This window comes from Monodon monoceros, unplaced genomic scaffold, assembly GCF_005190385.1.
Source record: "Monodon monoceros isolate NGI ecotype Baffin Bay Population unplaced genomic scaffold, NGI_Narwhal_1 Super_Scaffold_7, whole genome shotgun sequence".
Taxonomy (NCBI): domain Eukaryota; kingdom Metazoa; phylum Chordata; class Mammalia; order Artiodactyla; family Monodontidae; genus Monodon; species Monodon monoceros.
Window position 1 is genome coordinate 95198791 of NW_021703784.1, and position 18146 is coordinate 95216936.

The window sequence follows — 18146 nt, forward strand, 5'->3', positions numbered from 1 at the left end:
TCCGCCCGCAAAGGGTCTTCTTAGTGTGTGGACACTTTTCCTCCTTCACAGCTCCCTCCCACTGGTGCAGGTCCCGTCCCTATCCTTTTGTCTCTGTTTATTCTGTTTTCTTTTGCCCTGCCCAGGTACGTGGGGAGTTTCTTGCCTTTTGGGAGGTCTGAGGTCTTCTGCCAGCGTTCAGTAGGTGTTCTGTAGGAGCAGTTCCACCTGTAGATGTATTTCTGATGTATCTGTGGGGAGGAAGGTGATCTCCGCGTCTCACTCTTCCGCCATCTTCCTCAACTCCTCTACATTCTTATAATTATTCTTGAGCTTTGTTAGTGGGAGTAGAGCAGCATTTAGTTTATGATTAGATTATGGTTAATTTTCCCTCACTACTGAGACAATGCATTTCTGAATACTGTACCTGGTGCCTGGTGAATTATGCAGTTTTCTATTCTGATGGGTTGGAAACCCAAACTATTACAGGTGCTGTGTGAGTTCCTAGGACTATTGCCTCTAATATCACTAATCCTGCCTGATATCCTAAAGACACTCAACATCTTAAAGATCTCAACTCTCCACAAGGTTACCTACACATTAAGGAGTTCTCCAGTAAAATCGTTAATAATACACTTTTTAACCAGACAAATTTGTTCATATTGAAATATAAATATCCAAAACATGGGCAGGTAACTTTGGACAAAAATTGAGGGAAAGGCCTAGCAGACATTAAAATATAGCAAATAGCTCCAATAATTATAAAAATGTGGTATTAGCTATAGAATAAGCATATCATTTAAACTGAACACAAATCTCCGAAATAGAACATAAAGGATAAGAGATTTGGGAATAAGGTTAAGGTGGTATCTCAAATTACTGGACAAATATAAATTATTCAAAAAAGTTGCTGAGACAATGTGTAGCTATCAGGAAACATATTCCTTTTACCATGGAGAAAAAAATAGATAAAAATGTAACCAGAAAATATCTGTCAATATACTAGAGGAAATTATGGCAAAATTGTTTTTTGACTATGCAGTAGAGAAGGCTTTTCTAATGATGATGCAAGGGCAGTTGGAAGTGAGAGGGTTGCATGTCAAGATTCGGAAAGTGGAAAATTTAAGGACTGAGAACAAGTGAGAAGGAAAGAAGGATGGTAAAAGTGGTAATTTTCTTAAAATTACAGTGAAGAGAAAGACCTGTGCTTTATATCCTGGGAACCTCTTCTAGTCATATGAGTATTTGGGGAAAGACATGAATAATCTAGGACTCTAGGGTTATGGGGTGGGGTGATTGGAGAAGGGGGCATTTGTGATAGCCGCTGCTCTGGGCTGGTTTTCTGATAAGTTTGTTACATTCAGGAGGCAGAGAAAGGTAGCAATTGGGGAAGTTCTGGGAATCTGAGCCTCCGTGTTGTTGGCAGTCTATGTGTTGACATTCTATATGCAAGTTGAGGTTTACATATGTATTTATCTTTGCAAGTGTAAAATTTTCCAAGATGAGTGACAGTCATGAAACTGTGAGTTTTAAATAGCTCAAAGACAATTACGGGATCTTAAGTAATTACATAAATAGGAAAATAGATTGATAGCTAATGTGAATATTAAGAGAGTATGTTGGCTACATACAATATTGGGAAGAATGTTATAGCCTTTCTGAGCCAAGAAAAGTTTTCAAAAATCTAAGTCACTTTGAAATCAGGAAGAATATTCATGGTTAGAGTATGTCAGAATTCTAATCTTCATGTGAGAGTTTGATTTTTAGTACTTATAACAGCAACAAAAGTAACTTTTAAGAACTTTAATTCATTTAAAAATATTTAATTCATTTAGGTCAGGGATCCTTTAAGAAAAAGCACTCTGGAAATTCTTCACACTGGATAGTGGTAAATTCAAAAAACAAACCAATGAACAGTCAAAAAACCAGAATGTCTTCTGTGCCAGCTCAAAATATCATCAGGAGGAAAATTCCCCAAATGTACAATAACATACGTAGTGAATCATAGTTTTAACAAGTTAAGATGATAAATAATACAAAGAGTATTAAGAAAAAATATTATAAAAAATAAGATAGCTGAAGTCATTGATAGCTGAAAAAATGTTATAAAAAATAAGATAGCTGAAGTCAGATGATAAATAATACAAAGAGTATTAAGAAAAAATGTTATAAAAAATAAGATAGCTGAAATCATTGATAAAGTTCACATCCAGCCAGGCTTTGGCAACCGGGCTGGGAGCAGCAGTGCCAAAATATGTTGTGAATAGCAGTTGCTTCCATTCCAAGCACATTTCATTAGGGATTCCTACGGCCTAATTGGGGGAGGGGGCTCTGATCCCATGTTCCCAGAAGCCTAAGTCCCCACAAAATGTTCCGCATGGAGCTGGTTCAAACAATCACCCATGATGAGTTAGCTTCACCACACACCACCGATGAGTTAGTTTTACCACATACCACTGATATTACAGCTACGTACTCACATGTGCTAACATCCTTCTCTGACACCGCACACCAAGAATAGAAATCTTGGCAATTGTTAGTTCTTCAGTCATATTCCAATAGCTGGGAAACCGAGGTCAATTTCTGCTATAGAATGCCCTGCTGGGAAACAGTGCAGAGAGATCATTCTGGAAATATTTGTGGGTACCAGAAGTGGTACCTAGAGCATCCAGTATCCTCAGTTAGTTCCTTGAAGAGCTTATTTTCCTTCCCTCTAAAGACTGTGAATTTTTAACCTGAACCATCCTGCATCTTAACTTTTCTTTCTCCTCTTCCCCCTTCCTGCCATATTCTGGTAACTTTTTTCAACATCTCACTAAAGGAATTCACTGAGACACCTTTCAGTGGTCAATATTCCATAAAAATCTCCAAACCAAAAAAGTAAACTTTTAAAAGTTTATATAAAAGTTTTAAAAAAGTTTATAAAAGTAAATTTCATATACTGTATTTTAAGGGATTGTGTGTGTGTGTACATGCACATATACCCAATTAAATATTACAGAACTGTGAAAGTCCTATCAGGTGATTTTATTAATTAATTTGCAGCAAGAAAAAAATAGGATTCCATTCTTTTTTTTTAAAACTAATGCTCTTTATTTTTAAAATTTTTTTACTATTTATTTGGTTGCGCCGGGTCTTAGTTGCGGCAGGCAGGCTCCGTAGTTGGCAGCTCACCAGCTCCTTAGTTGCAGCATGGGGGCTCCTTAGTTGTGGCATGCATGTGGGATCTAGTTCCCTGAACAGGGATCGAACCCGGGCCCCCTGCATTGGGAGTGCAGAGTCTTATCCACTGCACCACCAGGGAAGTCCCTAGGATTCCATTCTTTATCAATGAGGTGTTAGGTTAAAAAAAATGAAGGAAGAAAAAAGTTATACAATTTCATTTTGCTTTGTGATCTTATTTGTGCTTGTTCCTGAGGTGATTTACTAACAGTTGCAGCTGTGGCTGTGATGTCTGTGTTCACGTTTTGGGAAAGAGGTTAGTAGTATAATCAATGATACTATAGGAATGTGGGAAGATTGGGATTGACATATATACACTATTGATACTATGTATAGACTAGATAACGAATGAGAACCTACTGTACAGCACAGGGAACTCTATTCAGTGCTCTATGGTGACCTAAATGGGAAGGAACTCCAAAAAAGAGGGGATATATGTATACGTATGGTTGATTCACTTTGCTGTACAGTAGAAACTAACACAACATTGTAAAGCAACTATACTCCAATAAAAATTAAATGTCAAAAAAAAAGAATGTCAATTTGCTTAATGTTTCATATCCAAAAGAAAACCAAAGTGAAAAAAAGATGAAACAAATAAGGAGATATTCTCTCCAAGTCACACCTTGAATGTTCACCAATATTTGAGAGTAAATATGTATATATTAACAGTAAATCTGAATCCTGTGACTGATTTGTGATAGCACAATCATGGAGATTGTATACAGCGGTAACCTATGCAGTCGTATCCCTGAAGGGCAGAGAGGTCACAAGTGACACTGATGTAGACATTTAGCTCTTCAGCCTTTCAAATGCTGTAGTCTAAGCTGATAAATGATTTTGGCTGAAGGCCAAGTCTGAAGCTGAACTTCAGAGCTTACCTGTTTAAAAATCTTCTGCAAGATACTGAAATTTGAGAAACAACTGGCTACACATTAAAAAGGTATGCATAGCAGAAACTAACACACCATTGTAAAGCAATTATACCCCAATAAAGATGTTAAAAAAAAAAAAAAAAGGTATGCATAGGTGTCATGTATATAAACAATTGAAACTTCAAAGGGACACACAGCCTTGAATGTGAATATGGCACTGTGCCCATGCTCTGAGTGACAGGAAGGGGGAGAAGAGTGATGTTAGGAAGATGTTCCAGGTAAAAGCAGAGAGTTGGCATGAATTCACGGATGGGGAGAAAGGAAAGGGGCCTTCGTCTCTGTTCTTTACTGGGCAGGGCATTGGAGACAGAGGCACCATTCAAAGTGGCTGTTGTAATGTCTTCAGAGAATCTTTTATTATGTTGGGGGAATTGGGGCCTGCTAGTAAGAGCCATTTTCAGTACCTTAATAGTATTATTCTGCTCCAAAGCTTCTTGCCAAGAAACCATTGGTTGCAAAAATAAGTTATCGCTGGGGATTTGATAAACAAAAGTGCCTGTTAGTGTGGAAGTAGTTTTGGCACCAAACGTTCTGAATAATTAAAGCATTGCGTCAGCCTTGGAGACCAAGAGACCGCACTGGAAGGAGACAGTGACTGAAGTTTGCCATATACCTCAGGGAATGCACTTTTTCCTTCCCTGCGTCATGAACGCAAGGCAGGGACTGGAGTTCCAAGCCATCTCTACGTAAGGCCGATCTAAAATATACATCATCATCATTGCCTCAATGTACCACTTTACCCAAGGCATTACACCCGAGAGAAACACTTGGCATTTACATGTAGAAGTCTATACACCAGCAAGTAAATAAATTGGATTCATTTCTATTAAAGACTTTAATTTTTAAGAGCAACTTTAGGTTCACAGTAAAACTGAGAGGAAGGTACAGAGACGCCCCACATACCCCTGCCCCCTACACATGCAGAGCCTCCCGCATTATCAGCCTCCCCTACCAGAGCTATACATTTTTTCCAGTTGATGAACTTATATTGGCACATAATAACCCAAAGTGCATAGTCTACCTTCGGGTTCTCTCCTGATGTTGTACATTCCATGAATTTGGAGAAATGTATAATGGCATGCATCTATCATTACAGTACCATACAGAGTGTTTTCACTGCCCTAAAAATCCTCTGTACTTCACCTATTCATCTCCCTCCTACCAATTCATACTGAATTTTTGCTCCGGACACGCAGGCCCAGGGGCCATGGCTCACGGGCCCAGCCGCTCCGTGGCATGTGGGATCTTCCCGGACCGGGGCACGAACCCGTGTCCCCTGCATCGGCAGGCGGACTCTCAACCACTGCGCCACCAGGGAAGCCCCATACTGAATTTTTAAATTATGAAATAAGATAAAGGTACATCTATCTTTAATTAGGCCATCTTTTTGAGTTCTTCACTCAATATAATGAATTTGTCATAGGTTAAAGTACTTGCAGAATATGCTTGCCATTAGAAGGTACCAGGTTTACTTAGGACTCAAGGTCCTGGAAGTTCATCTATTTATAGAGCTCTTGAACAAGTCAATGAGAGAGCAAAGTTGATACTTTTCATTATCATTTTACCAACAGAAGATATTATTCTACTTGGCTAGGCTTTTGAATCCAGGCAATATTCTAGGGGACAGGGAACTGTGATATCATGCAATACACTAAGAGCCTTCATTATGATACCTCCCCTAAACTCTGCATGTCTTCTTTAATTAATGTAGGTATGTAAGAGTAGGTGGAATTTTTAAAATAAATATGCCTCTCATTAATAAAAGTATAAACATACACCTCAATTGTAACTTTATAGATCACATATTTTAACAATATGTAATAAATAACGGCAAGTCTTTCTGTCTCAAAGAAACACTCTTCCCTTCACAGGACACTGGCTTATCTTACTATTCAAAGAACTGTATTACAAGTGACAAGAAAAGTGGCTAAGAATTGACATTTTTAAACTGACATTGAAAAATATGAACCCAGGTTGTTTTGAGGATGATAATTTTATCCATGTTCTTACTTAAAACAACAACCACAAAATAGAACATTCTTCTAAGTAATCCTTTGCTAATCATATGAAAGTTACTAGATCTGTTCACAAATATTCTAGTTCTCTTCTTCTTTTTTGGCACATAGCTAGAATGCATCTCCTCATCTCTTGTGGAAATTTATGATATTATTTTGTAAAGCTGAATATTGCCACATCCTGCAACCTATCGATTATACTCCTAGGAGACATATTTAAAAATGTTCATAGTTACTGTTCATAGTAGTTTATTCATTGGCTGGAAAATGAATAAACACATTTTAAAATGATCACACAATGGAGTGTGATATAGCAGTGAAAATGAGTCTACAACTATATTCAACAACCAACATAAAACTAAGTAGTGTTGGATGAAAAAATAAAAGAAATTCTTAGAAGTCTGCATATAGGATGCTAAGTTCTCTAAAATTCAAAGCCAGGAAAAAAATACATATAGATAAAAATATTTTATATTTTAGGATAGTACTGTTCTTTTTGTTTGTTTTGTTTTTCTTGGCCACGCTGTGCAGCAGGAGGGATCTTAGTTCCCTGACCAGGGATTGAACCTGTGCCCGCTGCATTTGGAGTGCAGAGTCTTAACAACTGGACGGCCAGGGAAGTCCCTATTTTTAGGATAAAATTAAAATATTGGTTACTTTTAGGGTGAGGAAAGGGACAGAAAAGGGAGGAGGTTAAAAAAATTTAATTATTGTTAATATTTTAGTTCTTGAGATGGTAGTAAGTTTACTAGGATTCATTTTATTATTTACATAAGTGTAAGAAAGCAATAATATAAAATAAATAAAATAAGAGAAGGTAAAATTGTTTAGAAATGGATGAATTCTACAGTTGAAAACATTACAAGAATAGGTCTCTTCTGTTTGATGTCTTGGCTTTCTTTTGTGCTCTCTCTATTTTCTATCAGTCTCTCTCTACTTATGGTAAGATCAAGCAGGAGTTCTAGGTCTATATTTTCAGACACAAATTCTTTCTCCATGTATCTTACAATAGTCTCCCATTTCCCTCCAGCCTTTCAGGTTCCCTATTCAGAATTCCAGAGAGGAAATCTGAGTAAACTTATTTTTGTAGTTGAGTTGAATAGACTAAACTCAGGTCACTGGCCAATCCATGGAGTAACTCCCCAAGTCAGGTGTCATCCCTGGTACAATCTGCTATGATTTAGAGATAGGAGGGAAAAGGGTAATGGGAGAAAAAAAATGTGGCAACTTATCACATTTGTATAGTATGGACTGTTAGCCAAGCACGAGAAAAATGAGCAAAATATTATAGTATCTAATCAAAAATTTACCCAGACATTTTAGGTAAATTTCACTTATTTTCTTTTTGGTTTTTTTTTCCTAGTTTTGTTGAGAGACTATTTACATATAACATATGTAAGATTTGTGATGATTCTATACAAGTGTATATTGGGAAATGAGTACCACAATAAACTTAGTTAATGTCTCCATCCCTAATATAATTACTTTGTGTGTGTGTATGTGTGTGTATATGTGTGGTGATAATAGTTAAGATCTACCCTTTTAATAACTTTTCAGTATATCATACAGTATGTTAACTACAGTCACCATGTTACACATTAGATCCCCAGAACTTATTCATTTTTTAGGTGAGAGTTTGTTTTCTTTGACAAATACCTCCCCATTTCCCCTATACCCCAGCCCCTGGAAACCACTATTCTACTATTTCTATGAATTCAGCTCTTTCAGATTCTGCATGTAAGTGAGAACATGCAGCTTGTCTTTTGCTGTCTGACTTATTTCACTTAGCATAATGCCCTCAAGTTCCAGCCGTGCTGTTGCAGAAGGTACAGTTTCCTTCATTTAAATTGCTTAATAATATTCCATTGCATATAAACACCACATCTTCTTTATCCATTTTTCCTTTGACAGGCACTTAGGTTGTATCCATATTTGGCTGTTGTGAACAATGCTGTAATGCATATGGGGGTAAAAATATCTTTTTAAGATAGTGTTTTCTTTTCCTTGGATATGTACCCAGAAGTGGGATTGCTGAATCATATGGCAGTTCTATTTGTAATTTTTTGAAGAACCTCCATACTGTTTTCCATAGTGGCTACATTGATTTACATTCCCACCAACAGTGCAAAAGGCTTCCCTTTTCTCCACATCTCTCACAAACACTTGTCTCTTTTAACCCTTCCTATAGGAAGGCTTACACTATTTTAGAACTGTTAAATTTCAGTAAATGTGATAGGTTAATGGAGGCGGGCTAGTCTGCATAAAAAGAGACTGTGTCACCTCAGTTGTCTTCTGTGTCATTCCTTAGTGCTAGTGTTTAAGAATCTCCTTACAAGCTCTCACTTCAAGTGATCTCCTCTATCACACCTGTTACAATAATGTTTCTTCTTCATCTTCCATTAAGCCCTCTGTCTCCCTTTCCCATAGACCCAGTCTCATTTAAGCTGGAGGAAAGGAAAATCTGACATCAGGGAATCATACTCTGATATGTAGGTTAGTTTCTTTAAAGTATTTTTTTTCTTCTGCAAGAGCTGAAAGAGGGGGAAAAAGTATTCAAGTTACCAGTGATAGAAAAGAGAGGGAAGGAAATACACATAAAACAACCGAATTTTGTTACGTAACCACACTAGTTTATATAGAGAACTGTCCTGGCATTTCAAGAATTCTAATAGTCTCTGATCCACTCTTTGTATATCTTCAAATCTACATTTACTTGCCATTCTGACAATGTCTTATCAAATAACGTTTTAACTTATTGATAAATGTCACTGACAATTTTTCTTGTTATTGTTACATCATTTGACTCACTGTTTTGCTTTATATTTTAGTACTATCAACTGTGTCTTTTACACATGTAAGTTGCTTATTCAAGGCTCAATGTTGAACTTATCATATTTTTACCAGCATATTATATTGATACACTTGGCTTATCTATGTGTGTGTGTTTGTGTGTAGACTGTATAGTAAAAACAAATCTTTTTTCTTCTAAAAGCCTTCAGCTATTTTAAAGAAAACTGTAATGGAATTTCTATCACCTTTAACCTAGGATTCTTTGCTACAGTTAAGGTATATTGATAACAGCTCTTGACGCTAAGTTTAAACTAAACTAAATTTAGATAATAAACTAAGCTAAACTTCTAGATAATAAAGCTAGAAATTAAGCTATTGTTCTGATTCTTTTATATTTCTATTGCTGTGTAACAAGCTACCACAAAAGCAATAGCCTAGAACAACACCCATTTACTCTCTCAGTTCTTCTTGTCAGGAGTTTGAATAAGCTGGTTTCTGTCATTGATAAGGTTACCATCAAGGATCTACTGGGCTGGGCTCTTGTCTGGAGGTTCTGGGGAAGAATTGCTTCCAGGCTCATTCAGAGGGTTGGCAGAATTCAGTTCCTCTGATTGGAGGACTGAGGCCCTGATTTCCTTGCTTGCTGTCAGCTGGGGGTCACTCTGAGCTCCTAGAATTTCTTGCATGTGGCCTCTCTGTCTTCAAAGCCAGCAATGGTGCATTTAATTCTTCCTGAGTGTACTCTGAATTTCTGTAACTTCCTCTTCTGTTACCAGCCAGGAAAAATTCTTTGTTTTTAAACAGCTTATGGGATTGAGTAGAGTTCAAATAGAACTCAAAGTCAACTGATCAATAGATCAATACACTTAATTAAATTTTTGAAATCCCTTACGACATGTAATTTAACATAGATGTGATATATTATCATATTCACAGTCCCAGGAGCTAGGGCAGGAAATTTTTTGTTCCACTGGGCCTCCAGGGAAGTCCCTGTCATCGAATATCTTATATAATCAATTCCATTATACAAATTGTCTCCAGGCATGAGCACGTAAATCTCATTCTCTGCCTCAAGCAGAGAACTGAAATTTCAATTTCACATAGTTTTTCATAGTGAGCTATTGTCATGTTTCCTCTTTATATATCATTTTCTTCAGTCTTAAGATTGTGAGCTGAATGTTTTGTCTTTTAAATATTTCCCAGTTCCCTATACTAATTTCTTTGGAAATTGCATCAGAAGTTTCTAATAATAAAAATAAAATAGCAATAATACTAATAACAATAACAGAAAATACGTATCACTTATGTATAATAAAATAAATATATATTCTTATCGTATTTATAAGTGAAGAATCTGAATCTCAGTGAGATAAGTATCTTTCCCAAAGTCACATCTTGTATTCAAGTTCACGTTTTCTGGCTTCAACGTCTGCGGTGGTATACATCAAATCATCCTGGACATTTGGCATCTCACATAAAAATTGCTTCTTCTTCTTTTGAGGGCTTAGATGTATATATAATTAGTTTTGACACTGTTGCTCTGTTGCTTCTTTCTGCCATCTTCCCGTTACCATTCACATGCCCACATACCACACACATACACTCATGAAAATAATCATTCCCCCTTGCAATGTTTTTGACATTCAAAGCACAAAAATTAAATTGTTTAGATGGTGAAGCACAATTATAAGTTTAGTTCAAGAAAAATGTAAAACTAAATCCTTTAAACTGCATGTTACTTTGCCATCATAAAATAATCAAAACTATGAATATTATCTTAGTAATTTATTTTGTTGTTGCTATTAAAATTCTATTAGAACAGACTGTATAATTTGGAAACAAATGTATAACTTGAATCCTCACTATACAATTAAAACTTTAAACATGATTTTGAAATATTCAGCATATTATTTTATTATCCTATTTTAAACTGAATATCCAGAAATATTGACTAAGTATTTCCTATGTGTCAATTGTGGAGTACTTGCTTAAGGTAGTGTTGCCATGTTTCTCCATAGTAAAACTGCTATCTTTTCCTCTCCTAATCTATTCTTTGGAAGTGAGATACTAAATCTAGTTTGCCCTCAAGGGAGACCTGAGGAAATAAAGTTTCACCTCCTAAGGTGTTAGTATTTCCACATATGTGGAGTTTTTTATGTAAAAAAGATTTATTTCTACTCTTGCATTTATTTATTCATTTATTTATTGATGCCACTTTATCTATATTTGTTTTATACTTTAGATTTTAATCCACTGCTGCATTATTTATTTTGTTCACTTTATTCCATCTTTGCACTTGGGGGGCACTTTCATTTTTGTCCATGTTTCTCCTTGACATGACCACATTCTGTTGTTTCTTTGAACAGTTATTGACTTTATAGCATTGAAAGATACTCAAGAGTTATCTTCTATTTTCTCTGCCTCAAACCTAGAATCAGCCATTTTTCCTGAGTCCTGTTTCCTTTTTATTAGAGAATAATATTTAGAAACCAAGATACTGGCAGTGGATTTGCTGGGTATGCTTATTGCACCTGGGATGTCATTATGTCTGTGCCTCCCAGCAGGCAAAACTAGGTAATATTGGCATGTCTATTAGCTTTTCGTGCACATATATCTACAATTGGTCTGTACTATCCACCTGTGTATGTGTGTGTATTAAGCTAAAAAATTAATTTATACTAAAATCTGTGTGTATCTCTGTGTCAAAACTGGTACCACAGGGTTCTTTCTAGCCATCATTTTTACCACACACTATCCAAACATTAAAAATTTTTTAATTGCTGTAAAGATAACTGACTGAAACAATAACAGCAATAAAGCATTAGCTGTTTATAGTGTATGGAAACCTAAAAGGTATGACCATAGGGACACAGCAACTAGAGGGAGAAACTGGGAATATTCTGTTAAAAAGTTCTTTTACTACACTGGAAGATAAATTACATTATTTGAAGATGTAGGGATAGATCTTAAGTTATATAACTTAAAAGTATATTGTAAACTCTATGTAAACCACTAAGTTTTCAGAAGAGGTATAATTATTCAATAAGGAAAATAAAAAGTAATTATAAACAAGTACTCAGTGAAAACTAGAGAAACCATGTTAAGAGAAAACAAGGGGCAAAGAAGAAATACATCAAATAGAGCTAGCAAGATGGTAGACTTTAATTCAAATATATCAAAAGTTATTTTATGAGAGAGTGATATAAAAATGTTAGTTAAAAGACAGAGATATAGAAAACATTAAAGTAAAGGGTGGAGAATGATACACAGTGAAAGCACGAATTCAAAGAAAGCTGAAAAAGATACTAATTTCAGATAAAGTAGACTTCCGGAAAGGAAAGAAGCAGGGGTAAAGGGGAACATTACTTACTGATAAAGGGATCCAATGTCTGAGAAGACAGAACCATTCTACCGTGTATTCTTCTAAAAACGGAGTTTCAAAACTGATAGATCTTATAGAACAATAGAGAAATACACAATTACAGTTGGAGATTTCACCACACTTCCCTCAGTAATTGTTAGAAAGTAGGCAGGAAATCACTAAGGCTAGAGAGTCCTTGAAAACAGCACTATTAAACAATTTGACCTAATTGACATCCACAAAAACATTTTAGGGCTTCCCTGGTGGCGCAGTGGTTGAGAGTCCGCCTGCCGATGCAGGGGACGTGGGTTCGTGCCTTGGTGCGGGAAGATCCCACATGCCGCGGAGCGGCTGGGCCCGTGAGCCATGGCCGCTGAGCCTGCACGTTCGGAGCCTGTGCTCCGCAGCGGGAGAGGCCGTAACAGTGAGAGGCCCGCGTACCGCAAAAACAAACAAACAAACAAAAAAAACCATTTCATCCAAAAAAAGCAGAACATGCATTTTTCTTAAGTGTACGTGGAACATTCACCAAAATATACTATATTCTGGGACATAAAACAATCCTTACTTAACAAATTTAAATTAATGGAAGTTATACAATGCACTTTCTTGGACCATACTAGGATTAAAGTAGAAATCAACAACAGAAAGTTTTATGGAAAATCTCTATATTTAAACAATAAATTTATAAGTAACCCATGGGTAAAAGTGGAAGTCTGTAGGAAATTTTAAAAATTAGAAGTAAAGAAAAATACATCACACTAAAATTAGTGAGAGTAAGTTAAATCCGTGCTTCTAGGAAATTTAAAGTACTGAAGATATACATTAAAAAATCTAAAATCAATAATTTCCATTTCCATCTTAGGAAGTTACAGCAAGAAGAACAAATGAAACCCAAATCAAGGTAAAGGAAGAAAAACAATAGAAGGGAAACCAAGTAAACTGTAAATAGAAAAGCAATACAAAATATCAAAAAAAAAAAATTAAAAGCTGGTTCTTTGAAAAGAACAATAAAATCGATAAGTCTCTATCCAGGCTAACCAAGAATAAAAGAGAGAAGACACATTTTGCCAGCATCACAAATGAGAGGGGACGTCACCCCTCATCCTGAAGACATAAAAGGATAATAAGGGGATACTGTAAACAACTTCATGTCATAAAAGACAAATTCCTTGAAATACACATAGTGCTGAACTCACAAAAGAAATGTATAATCTAATAGCTTTATATCCAACAAATAAATTGGATTTGTATTTAAAACTGTGTGAAAAAGAAAACTCCTGGCCAGATAGTTTCACTGCTGAATTCTACCAAACATTTAAGCAAACAATAATACTAATTCTGGGACTTCCCTGGTGGTCCAGTGGTAAAGAATCTGACTTACAATGCAGGGGAGGCTGGTTCGATCCCTGGTCAGGGAAATAAGACCCCACATGCCGCGGAGCAAATAAGCCTGCGCACCACAAATACTGAGCTCACACACCTCAACTAGAGAGGCTGTGTGACACAAACTACAGAGACCATGCTCCCTGGAGCCCATGTGCCACAACTAGAGAGAAGCCCGCACGCTGCAATGCACCGCAGCAAAAGATCCCGTGTCCCTCAACGAAGATCCTGTGTGCTGCAACTAAGATCTGGGGCAGGCAAAAATAAATAAATAATTTTAAAATAATGCTAATTCTATACATTTTCTTTAATTGTAAAAGGAACATTTCCCAACCCATTTTATGAGGTCAGCGTTACCCCAATACAAAAATCAGACAAAAGTACTGCAAGAAATGAAAACTAAAGACTTATGTCTCATGAACATAAACATAAAAATCTTTAACAAAACGTTAATAAATCAAATCCAGGAATAAAAACTAATACATCACAGGTAAATAGGTTGTTCTAAGATTCTTTATCCCTCGAAAGCTCCAATATAATCTATTCTCCTTGAACGCCTCACTCTCTGTAACTAAATACAATAATTTCTGCTTATCTGTTCAAGAAGGTCCTGGAAAGTAGCTTCACCTGACAACTTGTGGTGTGACCTATCTATAAGCAATAATTAATATTGTTATTCATTGGATGTCATTTTTTGGTAAATTTAATATTATTATGCTGCTATTTTAAAATACAGATGCATGATTTTTCTTGTCAGATATTTGAACCATCTGTTTATAATATATGCCAATCTGAAGTGTAGGGAGAGCCAGAGCAACGTCTCAGAATTCATTCTTTTGGGACTTTCTTATGACCAGAACATAAAAAAATTTTGTTTTGTGCTCTTCTTATTCTGTTATATTGCCTTGTTGGTAGGAAGCCTTCTGATCCTTATCTCCATTCGGCGCAGTTCTCTTTTTCACCAACCAACGTACTATTTCGTCAGCCACTTATCCTCCATGGACATCTGCTATACCTCCAGCATTACACCCAAATAATTGGTGACCTGCTAGTGGAAAGAAAAAACATTTCCTACGGTAATTGCATGTTACAGGTCTTTTCCAAGCACTTGTTTGGAATGACTGAAGTCTTAATTCTTACAGTCATGGCCTTTGATCGCTATGTTGCCATCCGAAAGCCTCTCCACTACGTGATTATCACGAACAGGACAAGGTACAATCTCCTAGTCTTAGCTGCTTGGGCTTGTGGGGCAGTTCACTCCTTTCCTCAGTTTTCTGTGATAATCCAGTTACCCTTCTGTGGTGCTAATAAAATTGATCACTATTTTTGTGATATTTTTCCTTTGATAAAAGTTGTCTGTACTGATACCTGCATCACTGGTGTCATTATGCTTGTCAATTCAAGAATGGTGACCTTAAGGACATTCGTGATTTTATTTTCTCTTATGTAATTATATTATTCACTTTAAGAAATCACTCAGCTGAAGGAAAATGCAAAGCCCTCTCTACTTGTGGGTCTCATGTCACTGTGATATAGTTTTATTTTTTGGTCCTTCAATATTTACCTATCTTAGACCACCCACCACTTTCCCTGAGGATAAAATATTTGCACGATCTTATACCATCATCGCTCCTATGTTCAATCCCTTAATCTATACACTGAGGAATTCAGAAATGAAAAATGCCATGAGAAAAGTTTGGTTTCAAACATTATAGCTAAACTTCACATCACATATGTAGACTAGGTCCCAATATCTCTGAGGGTTTAGAAATTTCCCATCAGTATACTTTGCCATAGATATAAACCATAGCTTCAATTTCTCCCTAATAAATAGTTATGCCAAAGTTCATAATTATATTTTCCTATTGCATCAGGATCCAAAGCACTGAGGTTAGACATGGGACACAGGGACTATGAAGAAATGTGTATATAATGCTCATTTTTCAGGACAGGGCAGAATTAGGTAGCTGAGGGAGGCTGAGGTGAGCTGCAATGGGAAATACATGAGAACACTATGGCCAGAATTAAAAGTACAGCAAGTAGACCCAGGATTTATGATTTATTTTTTCTGAGGAAAAAAAAAAAAATCTTGTTAGGGCATTGGAATTTCTAGTTCATTCCTAGAAAAGACTCCTATTCTTTAAAACAGTTCTTTTGGGAACCCCACATGCCCCCATGAGTTCTCTTGCCAGGTTCTCAGATAGCTTCTTGATTTATCTCTGTATGGCAAACCCCTTTCTAAAAATATATGCTTTTTCTGACTGAATTTCGTATATGTATATTGTAGAAAATCTAAAAAAGTATAGAGAACTATAGCAAAAAACAAAATGGTCTCATAAATTCATCCATATAAAAATATCTACTGTCACCTATCTCTAAAAAGTCTAAGTTGGATCCAACTCAGGATAGAGAATGCATATAACTGTAGTGACAGACAAACCAGGAAGTCTTTGCCCTCAGTGAGGCTGGAGACCAAAGGAGAAGACAGACAATGAAACAAACAAGGAAACAAATGTATAACTACAATAGTATTTTTTAAAGAAAAGAATAGGAAGCTGTTAGTCTTTTTAATTTACAGAAGCTTTATTCAGTTGTAAATCTTTGACATTTTTATGTTATACAGATATTTATTACTTGGTTGTCTCCTGAATTTTACTTTACATAATTCTGTAGGACAATTGTATTTTCTCATCCTTTTTGTACCTGAAAATGTAGTCTCTATATTTGTTCAAAAGCTGAAATCACATGGTTGAATTCATCTTTTAAAAAATTTACTTTATCTTTATTGTTTGTCTGAAAGCTTGTCAGATCTTTCATTTATCACTGAATTATTTTAAACAGCGGGTATCTGTGAATGGATCTATTTTTATAGCTTCTTTCTAATTTCAGCAATATTTTAAAGTTTATCATTGTCAAAGGATAAATTTTAAAAGAGGATGTAAAAGTGGTTGTTATACAAATAATGAATGAACATGTCAAAGATTTTATTTAACTTAGAATTTAATGCAGAAACCAGTAAGGTGTTACCATTGTTTCAGACAAAAACAGTGTACCACACATTTATAGTCAGGAAGGAGTGCTGAAATGAATTTATAAGTGGATGCAAAACTCGCCCAGTACACACAGGGCTATAATCAATTGCATTTCACTGAACAAATTTGTATTTCTATGGCCAGGAGTTGTTGGCATTGCTATTATTTTCTATGAGTCAACTTCTATATTTTTGAGTTGTAAAATACCTTAGCCAAAGGTAATGAAAGGTGGATGAACTGAATGCAAGAGCTAGTAAGGTCACTCACTAAATTGCAAAGAATCTCATCATGCTTTCCCTATATATGCGATATTAATGATCCAGTTGGAGAGAGAAAAATGGCTGATGCAGAGAAAGGTGGGAGAATCAATGAAGTGATGTTCTTGAGAAGCTGAGAAGGGAGATCAAAGGGCAAAAGTGAAGGAGTTAAATTAGAATTCCCTGCTTAGTGATTGGTATTACCAAAGTCTTTTTGCTCCAAGTATTTGTTTATTTATTTATTTGTTGAAGTATAGTTTATTTACAATGTTGTGTTAGTTTCAGGTGTACAGCTCTTACCGGGTCCAAGCTCGTTCTGCTCGCCGCATGACAGGCCAATGACTCGGAGACGAGGTGTTGAGGCAGGGAGTACGACCTTATTCAGAAAGCTGGCAAACCGAGAAGATGGCAGACTAGTGTCTCTGAAAAACCATCTTATCGGGGTTTGGATGCCAGTTTCTTTTATAGCACAGAGAGGGGGGAAGGAGATGAGGAAGTAAAATAAGAAGGCCATAAGTTTTGCAAATATCCCCTGGAATGGCCAGCCTTGGTGAGAAGATGTGTTAATTTCTTCTTTCTTGCAGCCATCCACAGGTGGACAGGGTCAGATATCTCCCTGTGAGCTTAACAAAGGCATTTTAGTTTAACATTCAAGAAGAGGGGCAGGGTTCCCTGAGGCAGGCCATTATGTGTGATTATAATAACAAAAGCAATGAAAAGCAAAGGTTTTAAAGTCAAAGAAACAGATTGAACATGGAGTCCAATTTAGCTCTTCCCTGTTACACAGCCATGTGACTCAGTTCATATATGTATATGTGTATATATATATAATATATATATATGTTTTGTAAATAAGTCCTTTGTATCATTTCTTTTTAGATTTCACAAGTAAGTGATAGCATATGGTATATGTCTTTCTCTTTCTGACTTACATCACTTAGTATGATAATCTCTCAGTCCATCCATGTTGCTGCAAACTCCAAGTGCTTTAATTATCCCTATTCAAAACTTTTATTCCAAGGATAAAAATAAAACAGAAACATTTGTATTAATTTTTGAAGTTTTACTTTTCAATAATACAAGTCTGGTTGGCTGGAGGATAGAGCTTCTGAAACAGAGGGGAACTTCGAGGCTTGGCGGGTCTTTTTATGAGAGACCCTGCTTATTTC

The 18146-nt window shown here is 36.1% G+C and overlaps 1 protein-coding gene across 1 annotated transcript; it reads left to right on the forward strand.

Moving 5' to 3' along the window:
- Positions 1-14428: 14428 nt before the first annotated feature.
- LOC114887606 (olfactory receptor 4P4-like) lies at positions 14429-15403 on the forward strand. The gene is given in 4 exon segments (XM_029209393.1): positions 14429-14720; positions 14723-15121; positions 15124-15218; positions 15221-15403. Coding segments are annotated over 4 exon segments (969 nt in total).
- Positions 15404-18146: the final 2743 nt, after the last annotated feature.